Source organism: Balaenoptera musculus, chromosome 15 (assembly GCF_009873245.2).
Source record: "Balaenoptera musculus isolate JJ_BM4_2016_0621 chromosome 15, mBalMus1.pri.v3, whole genome shotgun sequence".
NCBI lineage: Eukaryota > Metazoa > Chordata > Mammalia > Artiodactyla > Balaenopteridae > Balaenoptera > Balaenoptera musculus.
Window position 1 is genome coordinate 45,798,668 of NC_045799.1, and position 20,530 is coordinate 45,819,197.

General features: G+C 43.2%; 1 protein-coding gene across 4 annotated transcripts in view; it reads right to left on the minus strand.

Moving 5' to 3' along the window:
* KIZ (kizuna centrosomal protein) overlaps positions 1-18,739 on the minus strand; it is a 113,979-nt gene extending 95,240 nt beyond the window's left edge. For all 4 annotated transcript variants that reach the window (XM_036826382.1, XM_036826381.1, XM_036826380.1 and 1 more), the window contains exons 1-4: positions 18,531-18,739; positions 13,354-13,416; positions 9,753-9,915; positions 1,165-1,257 (exon numbers count right to left, since the gene is read on the minus strand). In XM_036826382.1, the coding sequence (XP_036682277.1) occupies positions 1,165-1,257; positions 9,753-9,915; positions 13,354-13,416; positions 18,531-18,697 (486 nt within the window). In that variant the 5' untranslated portion in view covers positions 18,698-18,739. The remainder of the gene's footprint in view (positions 1-1,164; positions 1,258-9,752; positions 9,916-13,353; positions 13,417-18,530) is intronic.
* Positions 18,740-20,530: the final 1,791 nt, after the last annotated feature.

Consider the following 20,530-nt stretch of genomic DNA (forward strand, 5'->3'; position numbering starts at 1 on the left):
CTCTGGGAAGGAAAACTAAAACTTCCTATAAACTCAGATTAATGCCTGTTAATGCACAGAAAAAAGAAAAACTAAAACCTTGCTCCTACTATAAAAACAAAATAGTGTGGCCTCTGTTTCTTTTCTGATAAGAGTCTTAAATACCAAACAGTTAACTGCATAATAACATTTACTGGCAGCCCGGCAGCCTGCTTAGCAGATATATAAAACAGGTAAAAGGAGAAAAAGTTAATTTCTTGGCTGAATGATTCCATCGGTAGCTATAGGGCAAACCTGAAAGTCTTTTAGTAAAGTAGCAGTTGATTCTTCTATCAATCTGTAGCACACATACTCTTCCAAGGAAAGCATTAAATATGAAAATCATATCCCGTTATCATCTGTTTCCAGCTTTCAGCCCAGTAAGCTTTTCTTAATGAATGCTGCAGCCTAAGGAGGAAGCACGCTGTTGGCTTCTCTGAATAATGGAGTGATGCTCCCATTTTTGCTTATTACAATATCGACTGGCTGAGGGGGTTTCACACATAGTCACAAGTGACTACTCTTGCCAGCATGCTCCAAGTTATTACAAGATGTTTTTAGACATTTCATCTAAAAGAGCTTTACTGCTTTTAGTGAAGAAAACATCTATGGTCTTGAGCAGAATCATTTATATGGAGATAGGCGGGAGGATTAGAAGCCTGCATTACGGCAGATACATAGCAGAATTTATTTAAGTATTCCTTGCCATTCTTTTTTGTCTGTTGCTGAGATATGCAATCCTTTCTTTCCACTTTATCTATGAAAAGGTTAAAATGTACAAAATTATGTATACAAAGAAAAGAAGCAAAATGCCACATTTCATTTACTTCTCATTTAAAACATTTCTGGAACTAAGAAAAAGGCAGCTCGAAAGCATTATTTAGAAAAACAAAATTTCACCTACTAACAACACTGAGGTTTTCTTTGGAATCTATCTCTTTTACAGCCACAGTGACTGCCTTTCAGCAAATTTAATTGAATTATACATTAAAGCAATACTCTATAAGCAAATGTCTTTAAATAATCACTTAAAGTTTAATCAGAAAGATCTTTGTAATAAGACGATTTTATTTACAACAGTATCCTAAAAGATGAACACGCCAAAAATCCTCTGTTAACAGAAAGTTTATCATTTTAATTTATTACCTTTTCTCTGTCTTCATCTTTCAGTTCACCTTTTTTTCCCAGGCTATCTTTTGTGAGTAGCTGCATCTTCTTAATTTGAGTCTCATATTCAATCTAAATATAAACAAAGTTTGATTTTGTGGAGGATATTATTACAACTAGCACCTATTTATATTTTTCAGACTTTACAGCATAAAAGGAACAGTAAAGAGAAAGTAAAAACTGATACTGCTGAGAAATTCAATTTATCTTAGAAAACAGACAATTTCACAAACAACACATCAAAAGCTGAATTCTATAAAATGTTACATGTTTTAAGTAAAATAACATTTGATGGATTTTCACTTAGTCCTTCATCAATCTAGGAAATAAAACCTTGATATATTAAGCTATCATGAAAAATCCAGTTACTTTATCATGAAAGTTACACATTTGATGGTGCTTCTTCTGAAAAGTTCTGTCCTAAAAAAAGGAAGAGAAAGCAATCCTACTGATTTCTTATCTGTATGGTATCCACATAATATCATGGTCCTACTTGTCACAGCAACTGAGTATATTATTTGCTAGATCATCAACTGGAAACAAACTCCATTTTTTACGGATACAAATACACTGTAGATGTCAATGATCAGCACCATAGGCATCAAGTTTGCTCTCGTGCTAATAACTCATAAAGATGTCTGCGTCATTAACACACTATAATTGATGAAAGTGATTCCATCATAAAACGACTTTTTCTTAAAAGCAACGCATAAAAAGCACTTTGATTCATATGTTAGTAAGTAAAGCCTTAAAAAGTCTCTGCTTGTGGTCCATCACAGATAAGTATCAGAACATTTTCTAAATGAGGCAGTGATGTACTGCAATTGGAAACACACCTATAAGATAACCAAATTAGAAAACTGTTTTCTTAGTTCTCAGTCTGAACATAAAATAGGCCCGAACTTTTGTTTTGACACACAAAAAGTGAACAGACGATAATAACCAAACTTGACTTGTCTCCCTCAAACTATCTTAAAAGGTATTATATGCTGCCCCATTTTTAATATCAGTTAAGCAGGGATTTCTTTTTTCTCTATCAGAATGCTATTAACACAGTAGATTGGCAGTAATGATATAAATAGAGCCCTAATTAAATCAAAGTTTCATAAGGCCAGTAAAAATGACAAAACAAGCCAAGAAAAGATAAAGAAAGAAGGCAATTAAGAAAATACAATTTACATCTCTCTGTTCTATATCTACTCCTTTGAACTCAACAGATATTTAATTTTTAACCCCAAGAGCTTTAAACAGGCACACTCTACAAATTCCAAGAGAAAATACCTTTAAAAAGAGATGAGGGGTGATTTACAAAATAAACAGAGGTTTATTAAATAATAAACCTTAAGCAAAAATTCTTTGTTCCTGTGGCTACAAATGTTTTCTTATGCTCTTTGAGATCAGTTATAAACATGCAACAGGCATTGTACCTGATTTCCTCATTATGGGATCATTTCAGAGCCACAACTCCCAAAGACAGAGCACTTTCTCATGGAAATATAAGAGTATTATTCAATTCATTTTACCGAAGCAAAAAAGTGCTAACTGCTTCAGGACTTCATAAAGAACAGCAGGGAAAGTATCGTCAAGAGTCCAATGCAGGGTGACTTCCCTGGTGATCCAGTGGTTGAGAATCTGTCTTGCAATACAGGGGACGCTGGTTGGATCCCTGGTGGGGCAACTAAGATCCCATATGCCGCGGGGCAACTAAGCCTCAGCACCACAACTACTGAGCCCTCGCACTCTGAAGCCCGCGCGCTGTAACTAATGAGCCCACACGCTCTGGAGCCCGCACGCCACAGCTAGAGAGAAGCCCACTCACCACAATGAAGAGCCACGTGCTGCAAAAAAAAAATTATAAAAAAAAAAAAAAAGAGTCCAATGCAGATTGTTCTCAATGCATCTGAAACATCTGAACTGTAGCTACTCTTCCAAATTAATGATGCAAATAAACACTGTACAATGTATTTGAAATTTTACAAGTTACTATGATAAATTGATAATCGACACAAACTGTTAACTCTGCATGACCTAGGACCGTGGGTTTGCACCTACAACTGTCTTTGCTCTCCTTCTTTGCCTTTTATTTATATATACAGTACTTGGTTATTATACATCCAATCCACCTCCTGAACACTGGAGAGCAGGGACTCTCAACCCACAGGGCTCCCCAGTTCTACTTCCTCCTTTATCTGCTTTTAAACAAAGGGTTATATTATGTTTAAAAGCTTTTTTTTTTTTTTAAAGTTTGGGAAACATTGCATAGATGAATCTCTCCAAGACTTTCCAGCTAAAAATGCCTGATGAAGCAGTAGAACATGTGTCCTCATGTACATCTAGTTCTCTGACCATCAGTCTTTCAAGTCTTATTCCCTATTTCTTCTCTGAATCAGGTCCCAGGGGCCTCTTCTATCTCCACAATACAGGAGGGCTTGCACTGCATCCTTTCTCTTGGGTGCAGCCTCAGGTCCCTGTTCCCTTCTTGCAATGTGGCCTAGATTCCTCACAGTCAGAGTTGCTGCTTCAGAGGCCAAACGACTCACGCCTCAGTAGCATCTGCTGGCCTAGAGCCTCTCTAAGGACAATCCTCTCATCTCCCAATCAGGAACTTGCTCTGTCCTGTACTGCTTCACAGCACTGGACTTGCTGCTGCCCACCTAAATTTAGGAAGCCTTTCCTACTCACTTCCTTACTCTGCACAGCTGATTCATTTCAGCTCAACTAATGAAATCTGCTGACGGTAATCTGGGGTCGTGGGAAGAGGAGGTGGAGGTCCTGGCATGTCTGGGATCTCTCCATACTCACAACGTGCCCCAGTTTTCATTGTTTCCTTCTTTTCTCCTGTATTCTTACATTCCTTCAGCTTTCCCTTGTCACATCACCACTTGCCTGAAAGTGCCACTATTACCTTTTTCATAAGCTTCCTTCTTTCACTGGTCTTTGAAATTGTACAGTAATTCTCAGTTACAGAGCTGAATTGACATTGAAGATCAGCTAGCTGGCCTGGCCTCCGCACATTACAGTTGAAGGATGGCTACAGAGAGTTAAATAAACTGATGTGACTCTCAGATGAATATGAGAGATTCACAGTCTTTTTGTTTTTCCCTCTCCTATTTTTTTCCAGTATATGGGCTTCCTCTTAAATGTGGAACTTTTACCAAAAGATATGGAGGAATATTTATTTATTCAACTAGGACATATTAACAGGCAAAAAAAATGGGATTTGCGACAGACTTTGTCTTCCAGGAGCCAGAAGGTCATGCTCTACCCACAGTGGCTGTCACAGTGCTTAGCAGGAATTGAATGAGAGCTCAAAAGATTTGTTCTCTTCAAATTTTATGCCCTATAGGCACATGTAACCTGATGACTGAATTTTCAACAAGATCACATCTTTAAATAATGACATTATGTCTTCAAAATGCCTCTGCTAGCAAACACAAATGCTCCTGGGTGGTTTGCCATGGGTCCAATCACACACGTTCATCCTCACATAGTTGTTTACGGTCCATAAGAGAACAAAACAAGAATATGGAAGAATTACTTTTCAGTCAGTGCTTACTGAGCACTTACTATGTGCCACTGAGAGCACTGAAATAGTAAGACAAGGAGCTCACGGTGAGGTGGGGAAACAGACACGCAACAATGACAGTACCGTGAAGGAGGTGCTTATGTAGATCATATGACATAGACCTACGGCAGCATAGAGGGAGCGAGGTCTCCTCTATGTCCTCCTAGTCGAAGGACATAGGAGAGAATGTGGTGCATTCAAGGAATTACAAACCGTTCAGCACTTGTGTAGCAGAGAGAGTGCAGACGCGCATGTGTGGGAGATGAAGATGTAGAGGCACGGTGGGAAGACATGGGGTGGGAGAGAGAGGGGAAGAGATGGGGGTGTGGAGGAGGGGAGGGGAGATGGCAGGAGGAAGACTGGGATAGGGGAGTAGGGGAGACAGGGGCGAGGGGTGGGGATGGAGGGAGAGGGTGGAAGGGGACAGGGTGGGGAGAGAAAATGTGCACATCTGTAGAGCTGTGTGAGAGGGACAGAGAGAGAAGAGAACTTGTGTGTGGTCAGAAGGCTGAAGCCGTGGGTAGTTGGCAGGCAGAGATGAGCGCCTGGGCTTTGTCCCGAGAAGGCTGCACACTCAAGGATTTCAGGCAGAGGAGAGACATGACCAGATGATGACCCGCTCCCGGCCAGGGACCCTCCCTGAGCCCTGACATGCCAGCCCCAAGCCCAGCACTTGAATGCAGGAGGCCAAAGCGGAGGCTGGCAATGCTCCACACGTGACCGTGGGACCTTTCTCAGTGCTCCTAAGTTCCAGTACCCCTGTCTCCATGCTTAAGGCCCCTCAGAGCCTGGGGAGGCTGCTCTGCCTACAGGAGCACACGGTTAACCAGCTCCCCACACCTGTGCCCTTCCCCCAGCAGTCCTCGATCAGCAATGCTCAGGAGCCCGGCTATGCGTCTCCCAAATGCTCTGAACCATTTGGTGGAGTTTCCCTGTGGAATTAAGCTCCAGGTGCCGACTGTGGTAGCTGACTTAATACCCCCATTCCGGCCACTTGTCCTTCCCTGTCTCAGCTCCCCACTTGCCTCTCGGCATCCTTGCACTTCCCAGATAAGCCACTTACATCCGAACCCTTGTCTCAGGGTCAGCTTCAGAGAAAAGCCAACCTGAGACAAGAGCAAAGGGCACCTGAGGAAAACTGCTCTAAGGGCCAGCTGGGCCCTTCCACTAAAGCTGCCAAGGTGGGGAGTGTGAGGGGGGAGGGGAAACAGAGGTGAAGTGGGCGGGGTGGGGAGAGGCGGTGAGGGGGCAAGAAGAGGGAGAGAGGGGCACCCTCTTCACAGCACTGGTGATTCTCCTATTTACATTCGTGAACTGAGTTTATTCACCCTCTTTGTCCATCTGACAAGTAGCAATATGGCCACAAAACTGTATTTACAAAACTACATGATACATCACTATCCTTATAAAGCCCTGAAAATTATTATAGGCCCCCAAATAAAGTAGTATAATTCATAAAATCAGTTGAAATGGCTTTTTAAAAAAAGTTTTTTAGCCCATTTTAAAAGATTTTAACACTCTACAATTAAGTGGGCCTAGTCTTACAAAGAGGGAGAAATTCACTTAATATAATTTGGGCAAAATCCCCACTTCTCTCACAATGCTTCACCTTGTTTCACTTTCTGGACTTCCACCAGTTAGAAGTTCATTCACACTAACTATACTCTATTCAAGGAAAAACGCCCCGGGCATTTTGGGGTGTGTGGCAAATACACCACATAGGTGCTCAACCAGAACACCTCTCTCCTAAGACTTCCGTGAGGTGAAGCTGTGACACGGGAGTGGGGCAGGATTAAGGGTGACAAGTGGCTCTGGTATTCCTAAGGCCACAACTGGCCGTGGCACAAAGGAAGAGGCAGGAAGAAACAGGACGACCCCCACTGCTTGGACGCTCCGCTCACTGCACAGCTTGCTGAGTTGGTGGTGTCACGGGCATCACTGGCTGGTTCACAGCCAATGTACAGTTTTCCACGGAACATGTATGTTTCCCAACTGCAGCTACCTGACCTGCCCTTTTATGCCATCATCAGATTTTTTAAAAGGCATTCCTTCTCCAAAATTCAAAAAAGAATATCTGTGTCATTTTTTAATGATATTTATGAATAAAGCTTTACATAGTCCTAGAAATACAGTTTATCATTCTTTTCTTGAAAATGGTCCCCTATGCTGATATTCTTTAGTAGCTCATGAGACAAGTTTTTTTTTTAACATATCATACTATACACAACAAATGCTCTCAGTATTAAAATATTTACAAAGGATACTTCCTTTCAAATTCCTCCCTCTCACATTTGGTTATAATGAGAAATCAACAATTAAGTAAAGCATCAATATGAAAATAAGAGGAAGACTTCTATTATTCCCTTTATTCCACTGGGAAGAAGAAATTCCCTGCTTTGTCCACCACTTTTATTTTCTCTTTGAACTCTCTGAAAAGAAAAGAGGTTTACAATGTTGATAACAATTGCTTTTTGAGGCTTAAGCATTCTACTTGAACACTAGGAGGAAAAACCTGGAGTGCTGTAGCTAAGACTCACTATTGCTTGAGCACATCTAGCCTCCAGATCTTGGTTTCTAAATATCCCTTCCCACCCAAAGGAACCACGGCTCCTCGGATAAGAGGCTAATTCCAAGTCTGAGGCAGGGAAGTATAAGGTAAACCTGGAACATCTTGTCAAAAGGACACAGGAGCCAACTTGAAGAGACTCTCACTGGCAAAATTTGGGAGAATGTAAGCAACAAAAGAATAATTACAGTAATTGATAATATAATGACTAAATAAAGATTCACAAGCCCAGAGTGACATTTAGACAGAGAGAGGGAGAAAAAGAAGAAGGAAAGAAAGCTCTTCTTCATAGAAGAATGCCAGCTAACAAATGTAAAAGATGAGATCAAATTAGAAAATCACCATTTCACAACCTCCACTATAACTGATTCAGGCATCACTAATGGATCCTAAAACCGCTAGGCAAAAGGCTGTTGAGGAAGAAGGTATTCCCAAGATGTCAAGCCAAGTAAAATTATTTACTAATTTACAAAGGGAAAAAAGGTACCTTACAATAGAGAGACCTAGAGGTCACCATGTTAACAAAGGCATCAAACTCAGCCTGGCTCAAACAAGACCACCTGACATCATGGCTCATGAGCCTCCTGACGGGATGCGGGAGAATGTATAACCTCAGCTGTGACTATTTAAATTAATTAAATTTAACACAAAAACTCAGTCCTCAGTGTCACAAGCTACATTTTAAGTGCTCAGTAGCCATGTACGGCTAGTGGCTACTGTATTAGACAGCATCAGTACCGAGACAGAAGGTTTCCATCACCACAAAGTTCTACTGGGCAGCTCTGGCTTAGACCAAATTTCCAGTTTACAGGAAACACAGGGGATGTTACACAAGTTAAATAACGAGTCAAATTCAGAATGTAAGTCATTCTACAAGCAACTGGCCTGGCTTCTTCAAAAAGCCAGTATCATTTAGAAAAAAAAAACAAGGAAGACTGGTAGGAAACCAAATTAGATTAAGAGACTAAAAAAGACACAAATGTAATGTGTACCCTAGTTGGCTCCTGGTCTGGAAAAACAGACTTTTGAAGGAAACTGTGGAAACTGAAATACTGGCTGAATATTAAATAATATTATGGAATCATCAGTAATTTTCTTAGGTGTGATAATGGTACGATTATGGAGGAGACTGTCCTTGTTCTTAAGGGATCCACACTCAAGTATTTAGGAGAGAAATGTCATGGGTTCTGCTGCATACTTTCAATGGCTCAGGAAAAAATATACATACACACACACACAGGCAAAGCAAATATAGCAAAATATTTACAACTGTTGCATCTGGTTAGATCATGAGTTGTCTTAGTCCATTTAGGCTGCTGTAATAAAACCGCACTGGCTGGGTGGCTTATAAACAACTGGAATGTATTGCTCACAGTTGTGGAGGCTGGAAGTCCAAGATCAGGATGCCAGCATGGCTGCCTTCTGGTGACAGACCCCTCCTGGTTCAGAGCTACCACCTTCTCACTGTCTCCTCACCTGGCGGAAGGGGCCAGGAGCGCCCTGGAGCCTCTGTTACAAGGCACTAATCCCGTTCATGAGAGCCCCACCCTCATGACTTAAGCACCTCTCAAAGGCCCCACCCACTAATAACATCACTTTTGGAGGTTAGGATTTCAACATATGAATTTGGGCAGGGAGACACAAACATTCAGACCACAGCATGAATGCTCATTATAATAATTCTTTTCCTGTGTACTTAAAATCTGTATTATACAAGGCTAGGGGAAAACTGTGAGAGGAAAAAAAAGAAAGGGAAGTGCTGAAGCCAACCTCTCCGGTAACCAGTATGCAGGTGGGTTAAGTTGGGCAAAAGCCCTGAGCAGCACAAATGGTGAGAAACAGGGCCTAGCCCTCCATGCTTGACACAGTTTGTAGAGCAGAAGGTTGCCAGGCAGCCTAAGGGAGTGGGGGCCAGGGTCGGAGAGGGCAGGGAAGGCACAGCTGTTCTGGCTCGCAGAGTCGACGGGCATGAGGGTGAAGTCCTTGGGCCAGTTCTTCTCCCCAGTCTCCCCCCGACACCCGGCCTGCCCAGAACAGAGGGGCTCAGGCCACAGAAAAAGAACCTCTGAAGAAGGAAGCAGGCTCCACAGGGAACCTGACGTTGCTCAAATTCAGTCCTGAGGCCAAGAGATTCCATGTGCCTGGCGCCAGGTCAGGTGTGGCCAGAGGCCGTGCCCATTTAACTACTTGTGCAGAGTAACAAAGTATAGATGCTCCAGTAATTCCTCAACTAAAGTAGAAATCTGAGAAAATGCAATCTCAAGTTCTCTGATCAAAATCTGGCCACATGGTAATTAATTCCCAGAGAAAACTGACAGTTAACTTACGGGTGAACGACTGAACATCAGGGACTGCCACGGACCAGAAACTTACTGCTCACTAGTCCCAATCTTAGCAAAAAAGGACAAAAGAAAACAGTACAAAATGAGATGTCACCTTCAGTTCTTGCAGCTTCTCTGAACTTGTGGTAAAGTGTCCAACGTGAGCCTGGACCCGCTCAAACCGCTTTAAATATTCTTGGTTTCGAGTACGAGCCTTCTTTTCTGATTCACGTATTTCCTTCAGGTATTTCTTTAGTTTTACATACTTCAGCTTAACTCTAGAAGAATAAAAGCAGATTTTTAAATGATGGAGTTAGACTTGAACAACTCTAAGGAGGAGAATTTAACAAAACTGTTAATGAGACAACGTATTCTAAGATATTTTACCCAAACGCTGCAGCCTAAAGGGCAGGATGCATATGCATTTTTAGAGAGGAAATTAATGCAGCATCACTGAGGTATCACCTCTAGGCATAACTCTCCTGAGAAATGGATACCAGACCACATTACACCACTCACACGTCAAGATTTATATGGATTTCTTTCTCAAAATTAAGTGTGGTGTCAAGAGCCGTGTCTATGTGGCCCTTTTCAGATGAACAGCCCAATGGCATTCTTTTATGTGACAATTTCAAAACTACCTGCTCCTATAGAAATAGAATCAGACTATGCACCACAATCCATAAACATTAAGAAATTCTGAAATTTAAAATGCCCCCAAAGTTCTCATTTAGATATTTAAAATTTTTTTTTAGAAACTGCAATAACATACTGTATCATGAAAATATTTTATAACAATATATGGATTGTCACTCTACTCAAATTGTGAAGAAACCTTTGGAGACTCTCATCCAAAATGCAGTATCAAAAGACACAGCGGGCGGCTAGAACTGTGCAGCCCCTCTCCCCTCATTACCAACACTGCTCCTCTCAGCTCTTTCTTCTTCACAAGTATTTAAGTCATAAGAGTACCTGGTATGTAGCATTTCCATTGTTGGCTCAATTAATTATTCAACATTCTCTCATCAAGCAAAAATAAGTTGAAAACTATAAAAACGTTCACCCTCAAAAACAGATTTGCAGAGACGCTGGAGACGTTAAAAATTAATCAACAACAGACCTTAAACTCCCACCTCTAAGCCAATAATTTTCAAGAAGCTCTTTATCGTGCTAATAATTCTGTGCTCTGATCTTGGTTGGCTGTCCCCATTTTTCCTTCCGAACAAAAAACTCAGGATTGGGTGTACTGCTGCCCATGCCTGCCGTTTCTGACACAAGTGACAGTAACAGAGGTGGAACCCGACATACTCTCCCACGCAGGCACTTGGGGAGGCTGCTGGCTGCGACCAGAGTCCACCTGGAGTGGGTACAATAGGAACCACGCCTTCTCCACCCAAAGTCTAGCTTCACTCCTGCCCTCACGTTAACCCTCGAAGCTGACCACATCAGCAAGTTATCTAGCCCTCCATGCAGTCATTCATACAGTCAGCACTCTGCATACGAAAGCCATGCAGCTTGGGACAACAGGGAAACAAAACTTAGATACACACAATATAGTGTGATGGCTGCTATGAGGGAAACTGCGAGGGACTCTTAAAGACTGGGCAATGTGACCTAGCTGAAGGGGCCCAGGAGGCCTTCCCAGTGGAAATTATTTTTCAGCTGAGACATGAAGGATGAATTAACAGTTAACCCAAAATTGGGGAAAGCAAGAGTGAGAAGATGAGGGGAAAACATTCCGGCAGAGGAGAGAGCATGTTGGAAAGCTCAGAGGCAATAAATAAGAATAACAGTGATACTGACAAAAAATGGTCATAAACAATAAATTATTGACTCTTACTCTGGGTCAGACCCTGCTTTAAGGCTCTATTAAGTTCTCATAACTATCTCCATCCCCATTTGACAGATGAAGAAACAGAGGCACAGAATACTGAAGTTACTGTCCCATGGTTGCCTGGCTAAGTGCTGGCAGGGCTGAGACTAAACAGAGGCACCTGGCAAGAGAGTCTACCTGCTTCACTATACAAAACCTTGTCACGTTCCAGAAACCGAGGATTCAGTCCATACAGAATTTTAGGGAGAGGCTGGCAAGAGATGGTAATGATGAAAACTAAACAGGGGCAGATAATAGAGGCTCTGGTACACCACCACACCACCTCACCTCCTCCTGGCCCAGCTGTTCTTCCTGCAGCCATGGCTGCAGCAACCTGGCAGCACCTGCATCCGCCGCCCCTGGTATCTTGCTTTCCCGGGGCTGCTTTTCTGAATTTGCAGCAGGGAAAGCCTGGAGGTACGGAGGAGTTAACACCTCCTGGGATGGCCTCGACCAACGGGGTCAGGAACCGATAGGTAAAGAGCCCCTCTTCCTTCTCTTGAGTGGACACTTGGGAGGAGCAGAGAGATGGAGCCGCAGGTGCCCACAGCAGTTACCAGCTCCTACTCCATTCTTCCCAGCCCTTTATGTGACCACTTCCTAAAATAAACGACCACCTACACACTAACCCTTGTCTCAGACTCTGCCTTCTGGGGGAACCAGGTTGAGGCAGCCATGTTAGACGGTTTGGATTTTATCCTACGGGCAAAGAAAGCGTATTTTTAGCAAACCATACCCTCTGTCTTCCAGGAAACAAGAGACTGAGAGAGGGGAACAAATTCAGCCAGCCGAAGCTTGGTGAAGGTTCCCATTGGTCTCTCATCTCACCCGGCCTACCGCCATTATGCCGGGAAGCCACCCGAGAACAGGCTGTAGGAAGAGTCTATGCCCTGTCTTCTGTCCCTGTAGTCAGGGGCTAGAAAAATGGCAGCTGCCACGATCCCCTCAGACTTGGGCCCACTTCTGAGGCCACAGCATCCACATCACTGCTATTTCTTCCACTGTCTTGCTGACTCTTCTTGTCTCTTTTGGAGCCACTAGAAACACATGGCTGTCTACTCTGAGGTAGCTTTGGAAGTATGGACACTAAACAAAGCGAAAGAATAATTTTGAAGATGAGGAAACATGGACCTGATGGGTGCTTTGGTTTTAAAGTATTCTTGGCTTCTCTCTCTTCTGGATGAGATGTTTTCATTTCTCACTCGTACTATGAAGTGGATACGTCACAAACTTAACTCTATCACAGCCAGAAAACTTTCCTATGAATAATATTGGAGGTTACACCATATATTTGGCTTAAGGATAAAGTTCAGTTTCCTTAAAATATAATTAAAAATATTAAAAGTTTGCTCTTAATGTTAAAGTAGCCTAAAAAGGATAATATGTATATTATCCACTGCTCAGAATAATTTTAACAGTCATTGTCATACACCCATGAACAAATGAGACACCACGTAACCCTGCCTACAACAGTTTGTTGAAAGGTCAGCTATAGTAATTATGACTTAATCATTCACAGATTCAATGTGTTTAAATTGTGACCAAAAAGATAAGTAAGACTATAATGTGTCTTATTCTTAAGTTTTTTCAGCAAAAGATTCCTGAAATAACACAAATATCAAATAATGAAAGTACAATAATTTTTATCTTATACTTTGATCAAATTTATTCTTACACTTAATAGTGATTATATTAAATTGCAGTGTTTACTTGAAACGATTACACATTAGAAATAAGGAACGGCAACAGGACTACAACTATGGTATTTGTAACACATATTGATATTAGGGTTAAATTTTGATTAGTATAGGCAAATTGGTTTTAAAACTTTGTCATATCTTACCTATATGTATCAGATTGATTATATTCATAGAGTTTCCCTTCCAGGTCCAATCTCTTCTTTACACTATAATACAGAAAGAAAATATTTTATGAATAAATTACACTGATCAGTAACAGGCAGGCAGATTTAGAACACGATCTCCTTTGTGAGAATGCTTCTCTGGTCTAAGAAGCAGAAAATGTCAGCTGCATTTGAAACTCAAGACACAAAAGTCCTTAGCAGTCACTAGGGAAGCAAAAAGGACACCAATATGAAGCAAAAAGAACAAGATTCTCGAAGTAAATGGGGAAACGTAGTGAGAAAAGGCTGGGAAGCAGGTTCATTCATTCAGCAAGTATTATTTATTGAGTGCAGTGGTGAGCCAGGCTCTGCTCTAGGTGAAGACTGACCAGGTAAATGAGCCAACGAAGGTCCCTGCCCTCAGGCAGTGACATTCAAGGGGAAGGGCAGACAATAAACAAGATAAATATGCAAAATACAACATGGCCAGCATCTCTGAGAACAATGGGGGTTCCACACACAAGGCTTCCATAAATCCATCCTGGACTGAAGGCTGGGGGCTCGCTCTGCTCCCAACCAGACAGGCCTGGGCAGGGCCACGTGGCTGAGTTAGGAAGAGATCTCTGAGAAGCAGACTTGGCCTCACTCACATCTGGGGGAGACCAGGTCCCCTGACACCACTACTTGGAACTGAAGGCATTTCCTTTTATAACTTGATAACATCGCCATGATTCGTCACTGACTGCTAGTCCCCGGAGGTACCGCCAGTAAAGACTTAGCTTGTGATGTTCAGGTAAGTGCTGGCAGGAAGCTAGAGGACAGAGCTGACATGCCCACCCGCACACCCAGCCTGGGCAAGAAGCAGGGGAAACTGGGCAGCAGAAAAGGTGGCAGCAGCCAAAACCAAGGGGCTAGAGGGTAAAACTGCTGAACAGGAAGCCATCCCAGTCTCAAAAAGAGCCCTTGGAGGTTTAACTACAGACGGCTCTGCTCAAAGACCACCAAAGTACAAGCTTCAACGGAAGTCAAACTGGTAATCTAAGTTAACATTAATTAACCAAGGCCGAAAGAGAAATCACATAATGTCTAAGAGAAAAATGCTAAAAAAAAAAAGACTGTGAATCAAAGGAGTCCAGCAGAGGATGGGCGCTCAGGCTGGACTCCTGAGAGAAAGGGCCGAGGCCATGTCCACTTGGGAGCCCTTAATTATTAGCTTCTGTTTTCCTTCAGTCGTTTTTTTCCTTTAAAAAAAACCCCCAAAGTTACACTGTTAGCTATATTACAGGTTCAGTAAATTTTTCTCCTTAGTGTAATCTAGAATGGAAACCACTATTTAACCAAAATTCTTTTACAGGGAAAATGGTGTCCAAAATCCAAACACCTAGTCTTTGCTTGGGGAACACAATCCATTCCTTGGTTGGGGTGTGCCTATGTTTAAACAAGAAAAAAATTACAGAATCACAAATTTTTAAATTAGTAGCTTCACAAAGATCTTTACTTTCTCATTAAGAAGACTGGACTTGGAAGAGAAGTGAAGGAAATGTGATATAACTGCTTCCCTGTTAGAAATATTTATTCCCCTTCTAAGGTTTCATGATCAATATGATAATGAAGAGTGATTGACCGGACAGTGTAAGCAATTTGCCGTTAAATTAGGGGGACAGAAAGACCCTTAAATGCAGTTGTGACCTTGCCCCTGATGTCATGCTTCACTTCTGTGGTATTCCTGCCAAGAAAACATGATCATTGTCTGGTCATGAGGAACCATCAGACAGACCCAGCTTGAGGATCACCCTCTGGGATGAGAGCTTTATTCTATGAAACCGTCAGGAACACGAAAGACAGGGTAGGACGGGGGAATGGTTCCAGACTGGGAGAGAATGGAGAGAAATGGCAACACGGGTTCACAGGTGGGTCCTGGACCGGAAAAGAAAAAAGTGTTAGGAGAGTTGGTGAACTGTGACTGGGGCCTGTGGACTGGTGTATCAATGTTAGTTTCCTGATTAGAAGGGTTACATAGCGATCATGTAAGGGACATCATATCTGCAATTCTCAAATGGTTCAAAGAAGTCTCATGCTTTTACACAGACAGGCAGAGAGACAGACAGAAAGGGAAAAAGAAAATGATAAAATGTTAAGGAGTTGAGGAATCTGGGTGAGGGGAATATTCGAGGTCTTTGTCCTATTCTTGCAACTTTTCTGTAAGCTTGAACTTTTTTCAAAATAATTTTAAAAATTCGCCCATGACCTCGAACGAAAAAGGACCACCATCTTTATGGGAATCCATCACCTCCCAAGCAGAAAGTTCTTTTCAATAATGAATGTAAAACTTCCTTGTTCCTGCTCTGTCTTCAGTACATACAAACGTCCACTGGTCATACTTCTCTACTGCGACCCTTCAAACACTGAAAAATCACAAACACCTCTTGGCCTTCTAATTCCAGGCAAAATGATGCTGATCTCATTAACTCTTCTTCACAGGCCCATTTTCTAAACACATCCAAGCTGCAGTGCCCCCAACACTGACTTTCATATCTATTTTACATTCAAGACTTAAAGTAAGATATTTACCCCAATAAAAAGCCAGAGAAAGGCTTATTGGGAGGATCATCTTAGAACTGCTGCATCTTAAATCTTTATTTCAGAATCTTTAAACACCCAGCCCTAAGATGTGTATCCATAGGCCCCGGTTTCAATCACCTGCACCTCTGACCTGGACCTTTCAAAGTTTTACACAGCTGGGTGGTCCTTAAAGTACAGCCACAGGGTTTAGTTTTCTCCTTGTAAGCTGCTTATTATTCTATTTTTGTCTCAATACCATCTTCAACTTTACTCAACTAATATCTCAGCATCAATTTCTGGACTATTATGATATCTCACTCTGAATCAATATTGGCATTGAAAAAACTGGGGCTGGTTAATGGGCCTTTTCAAGGGATGTTTTTATATAATTGTAAGAGTCGATTCCACTTTCATGTTACTACCATGCTTGTGGCACTAAACACACTGTAACGAGTCACTCCATCAGGCTCTTTTAGATTCAGTGACTGGCTTTTGCCATGATGCAGAGAAAACACTGCATACAAAAAAGAAAAAATTTAGAATATAAAATTACATCTATGTGTGAGTATGGCTAAGACAATTTGGGTTAGAAATACACCACTTCCAAGCGGAGGGCCCAGTTATTAGACCAGCTAGCATTGCAATAACCCCACCTCTAAGAGGACTGAGAAAGGGCAAGTTGTTTTTCTCTACCATTCCCAGGACATTTTCAGACTGACAAATCAGCTGTGACTACCCAGGGTTGCAGCCTTTAAAATGACGCTAGAGTTTTAAGGAAAAAAAGGTCCTTATGGTCATGGGGATTGGTCAAACAAACAAACAGGTACATACAAACACTCAGATGGGATACAGACGATAATATTCATTGCTTGTTGCTTTGCAAAACTAACAGCTTTCAACTTTTTTTTACTTTAAGGCTCATTGCTCTACTAGAGATAAAAATCTGTGGCCTTACTTTACATAATATTCAAGGCCCCTCATTTCTGGTGATGAAGGCAGGTCAGGGGAGCTGAATGACCAGCTCAAGGTCACACAACTGTTGGAGGACTAGAACCTAGGTTTCCACAGTTGTCCTGCAGTTTTCTTTGTATCCGAAGTTATTTGCCTCTGTACTTATTAACTATGCATTAGAGTTAGTTATGGACTTTTAAAATGAAAAATGAATACACACAGTAACAAATTTGTACTGACTTAAAACTGAAACAAACCTCCAAATGCAGAACCATCAATAGGCTGTAAAATTTGACTCAAATTCCTTATATAATTTCAACAGCCTCACCTTGTTTAACAGTGAAAGCATTAAGTGTTAGACATAACGTGAGTAATAATCATTACACAGAAATTATACCATAAGGACTATAAACAGCCAGGTGTTCCTAGCACAGGAAGCAAAAATGATAACTCACAATTCACTTAGTTTTTTTTTAAAACACGCCATTTGAACCAGTAACATTTTAAAATTAGAACTTGGGTTAAGAAATACAGATAACTAAAGGCCTGGGGTAACTAAGCCACTCTTTTAGCAGAACACAGAGCACTTTAAGTGTACCAAAGCACAGAGCACTGTCTTGTCTCTTAATGAAGGCACTGCAGGAAGTGATTTTTTTTTTTTAAGTTGGAGGTGAGGTGAGTGGGTGGGTGAGTAGTGGTACGTCAGAAAGAAAACAGGATGTAGAGAAGGGTTCAGAGGTAAATACAGTGAGAATGATTAAGGAGGCCTCTTGTAGATGCTCTATAAATATTTAACAAGAATTAAATCTAGCATAGGTTGAATATAATTCCTTTTCAAAACCAGTAACTTCTGCCTTTACCTTCCATGTAATTATTGCCATTTTAGAATCATCACACACAGCTCTCTTCACTAAAATGATTTTGTAACTTTTAACACTCATTAAACGTTGTTTATCAAGAGATCCAAAAATCTATTTCCTTTCTTGTCAACTAATGAGATTTCCAACTCCAATTAATTTAGCAGCTGAATAATAGTTTCAACAACCTATCTTTTATGTAGTTATTTATAGTAAATTGCTTTATAATTTTCTCTCTTTATGTGATCAAGCTGTTTCTCAGTGGTTCTCATCTTTCATGTCTTAATCAAGGTATCATGAACCCTCTGAAAGCTGGACTTCTCCCGCTGTAAATGTCATCCCTTCTCTGGAAATCTAGCCCCACAAAAAAAGTCCCCTGCATTTAAACAGGGCACATGTTTGACGAACACACACACTCACTCTCCCGCCTGCGCTCCTGGACCTGTCATCACTGATGCAGCGCAGCTGTCAGGGTGGGATGACAATGTGAAAAGCCCGGGAGGGGGCGTGTGGAAGGGGACTAGAGAAATTCACGGGGCTGGATTGAGAGTGACAGGCAGGAGACTCCCGCTCTCACTTCTGGGCACATTCAGTGACACGGCCGCACGCTCCCGCGGGATACTGCCCATAAGGAGGTGTCTCTGATACGTCCTCCAGGCCCCTCCGGGAGCTCGAGGTGGGGCGTCGCAGGACTGGACACGGGCCCAGGGGAACCGCGGGCGGGGACAGCGGGAAGGAACAGGGGGCAGGTCTCCGGCGGACCCTCGGGCCGGCCGACTCCCCGCCCCCGCCCCGGGTAGGCCGTACCTGTCCCGCAGCCCGTGCTGGAGGCGGCCCAGCCTTTCGTAGTAGTCGGGGCTCGCCAGGGGCGCGGACGGCGCGGAGGCCCGGTGCATTCCGCCGCCGCGACCACTCCTCACAGCCTCCGAGCGGCCGACCGAGGCCCGAGTTGTCCGAGGCAACGGCCCCACCATGCACCGCGGGTAGACACTGCGCCCCGACGCCGCACGGGGTGGGGCGGGACGCCGTGGAGGGGCGGGGGCACGGCGCCGTGAGGGGTGGGGCAACGTCCTGGGGTCATGGCGCCATGGAGGGGCGGGGGGGAGGCGGGGCAGACGGCTAGGAGGGGCGGGGCGCCATGGGAGAGGGCGGGGTGCACGCCGGCGACGAAGAGGCGGCGTTGCGACTAAGTGCTTAGGCCTCTTTGCTTCGAGACTGGTGTCTTCCTGTACCCTAACCGTTCGGAGTTCTCGTGGGAGAGGCCCTGGCCCTCCTTCGGACGGGGCCCTTCTCTGAGGGCCAGGTCTGAAGCCGACCCCGTGATCCCCGCCCCCTGGGTAGAGGATGGGGGCTGGGCGGGAGTAATCACGTGATCATTTTTGTCTTTGGCATCAAACTGCTTTAACTTTACCAGTGCATTCTCGCCTTCCTTCCCTTCTTCCAGTATTTGCTGAGTGCTGGGCACAGTGCTGTTGTTTTCCTACCGGCGTTTAAAAAGCAAAACAAACACAAAAAAGACAAAATCCTCAGTCCTAAGCAGCTATGCTCAACCCTGATAGTAGACCCCGTTACTTGAAAGCCCGTGCTGACCCTGAGGCTGTGGCTAAGGCTGCAGGTCACATTGCTGGCTGGTGAAGCGGGGGAAGTTGCCAGCAAGTTGCTTGCAAAGCTGACATTTGTGCAGACAGAGCTTGGTGGACAAACGCCCTGTACAATACTTCATCAGGGACTCTGGAGCCCGCTGCCTGAGCTCCAATCCCTTCTTCCACTGCCCAAATGTGTGACCACGTACAAATCACCCTCTTTACCCCCAGGGTTCCTCATATGTAAAACTGGGAGGCTGTTACTACAGGACCCACCTATGTCGTTTCTATAATGATGAGATTCATTAATGTGTGTAAGTGTTTAGAAGGGGTCCCAGCACATAGGAAGAAGCATCAGTTTTTATCATCATCATCATCACCAACTTGGGGGAAAAGCTTTCTGAAGAACCATAACTGTATTCTAAAACCCACAGGGCAGGAAAAAAGAAACTATAGAATTTCTTTAGTCCCTTATTCTTCACTTCTTTTGTTTTTTCGCTGTCATTAATTTCACTTACTTGTGTGACAAACTAGGAAATAGATCATCAGCAAGAGAGATGGGCCATTCAAAGGTCTGCAGTGTAAAATGATGATGTTATCCAGCCTTCTCTTCACATTTGCTAGGTCCAGGGCAAGAGGATGAATGGAGACCCTCATGCCATCTGTCGAAATATTAAACAATTTTAAATCAAGATGACAAATTGTAGATAAAGTGTGGTGCCTCCTACCTTGACCAATGTGCCTTCATAAAAGGAGAGAATTCATACAGGGGAATTTAGTTCTCTGACTCCTTACCCAGCCTTACCGGCCTCCATCCCAGTATCCCCCTCCCCCATACCAGTCCACAAGTCCTAGCTCTGTCCTCATCCCCACCTCAGCCTCTTCTTGGCCACTTCTCAGGCTGAAGGGTAAGCACACCAGTGATGGTCACCCTAGCAAAAAGGACCCAGGAAAGAGGTCTTTAAAGGCCTTGGAAAGGAGCTTAGGCCCCTTTGACCAGGGGATGTCAGGGTGATGGACACCTGGAGTGTGTCCTAGAAGGACGTGTGTGTCTGTGTGTGGTGTGTGTGTGTGGTGTGAGACCTCCAGGCAGGCATTGTCCCTGGCCCTGGTGCCTCCTTGCCTTGTATGGAGTGGCATGGCCAGACAAAGTCCAGAAACAGGCTCTGTAACATATAGAAGCCCAGGTAGGGCCTCTTGCCTGAATCTAAGGGTAGTACTGAT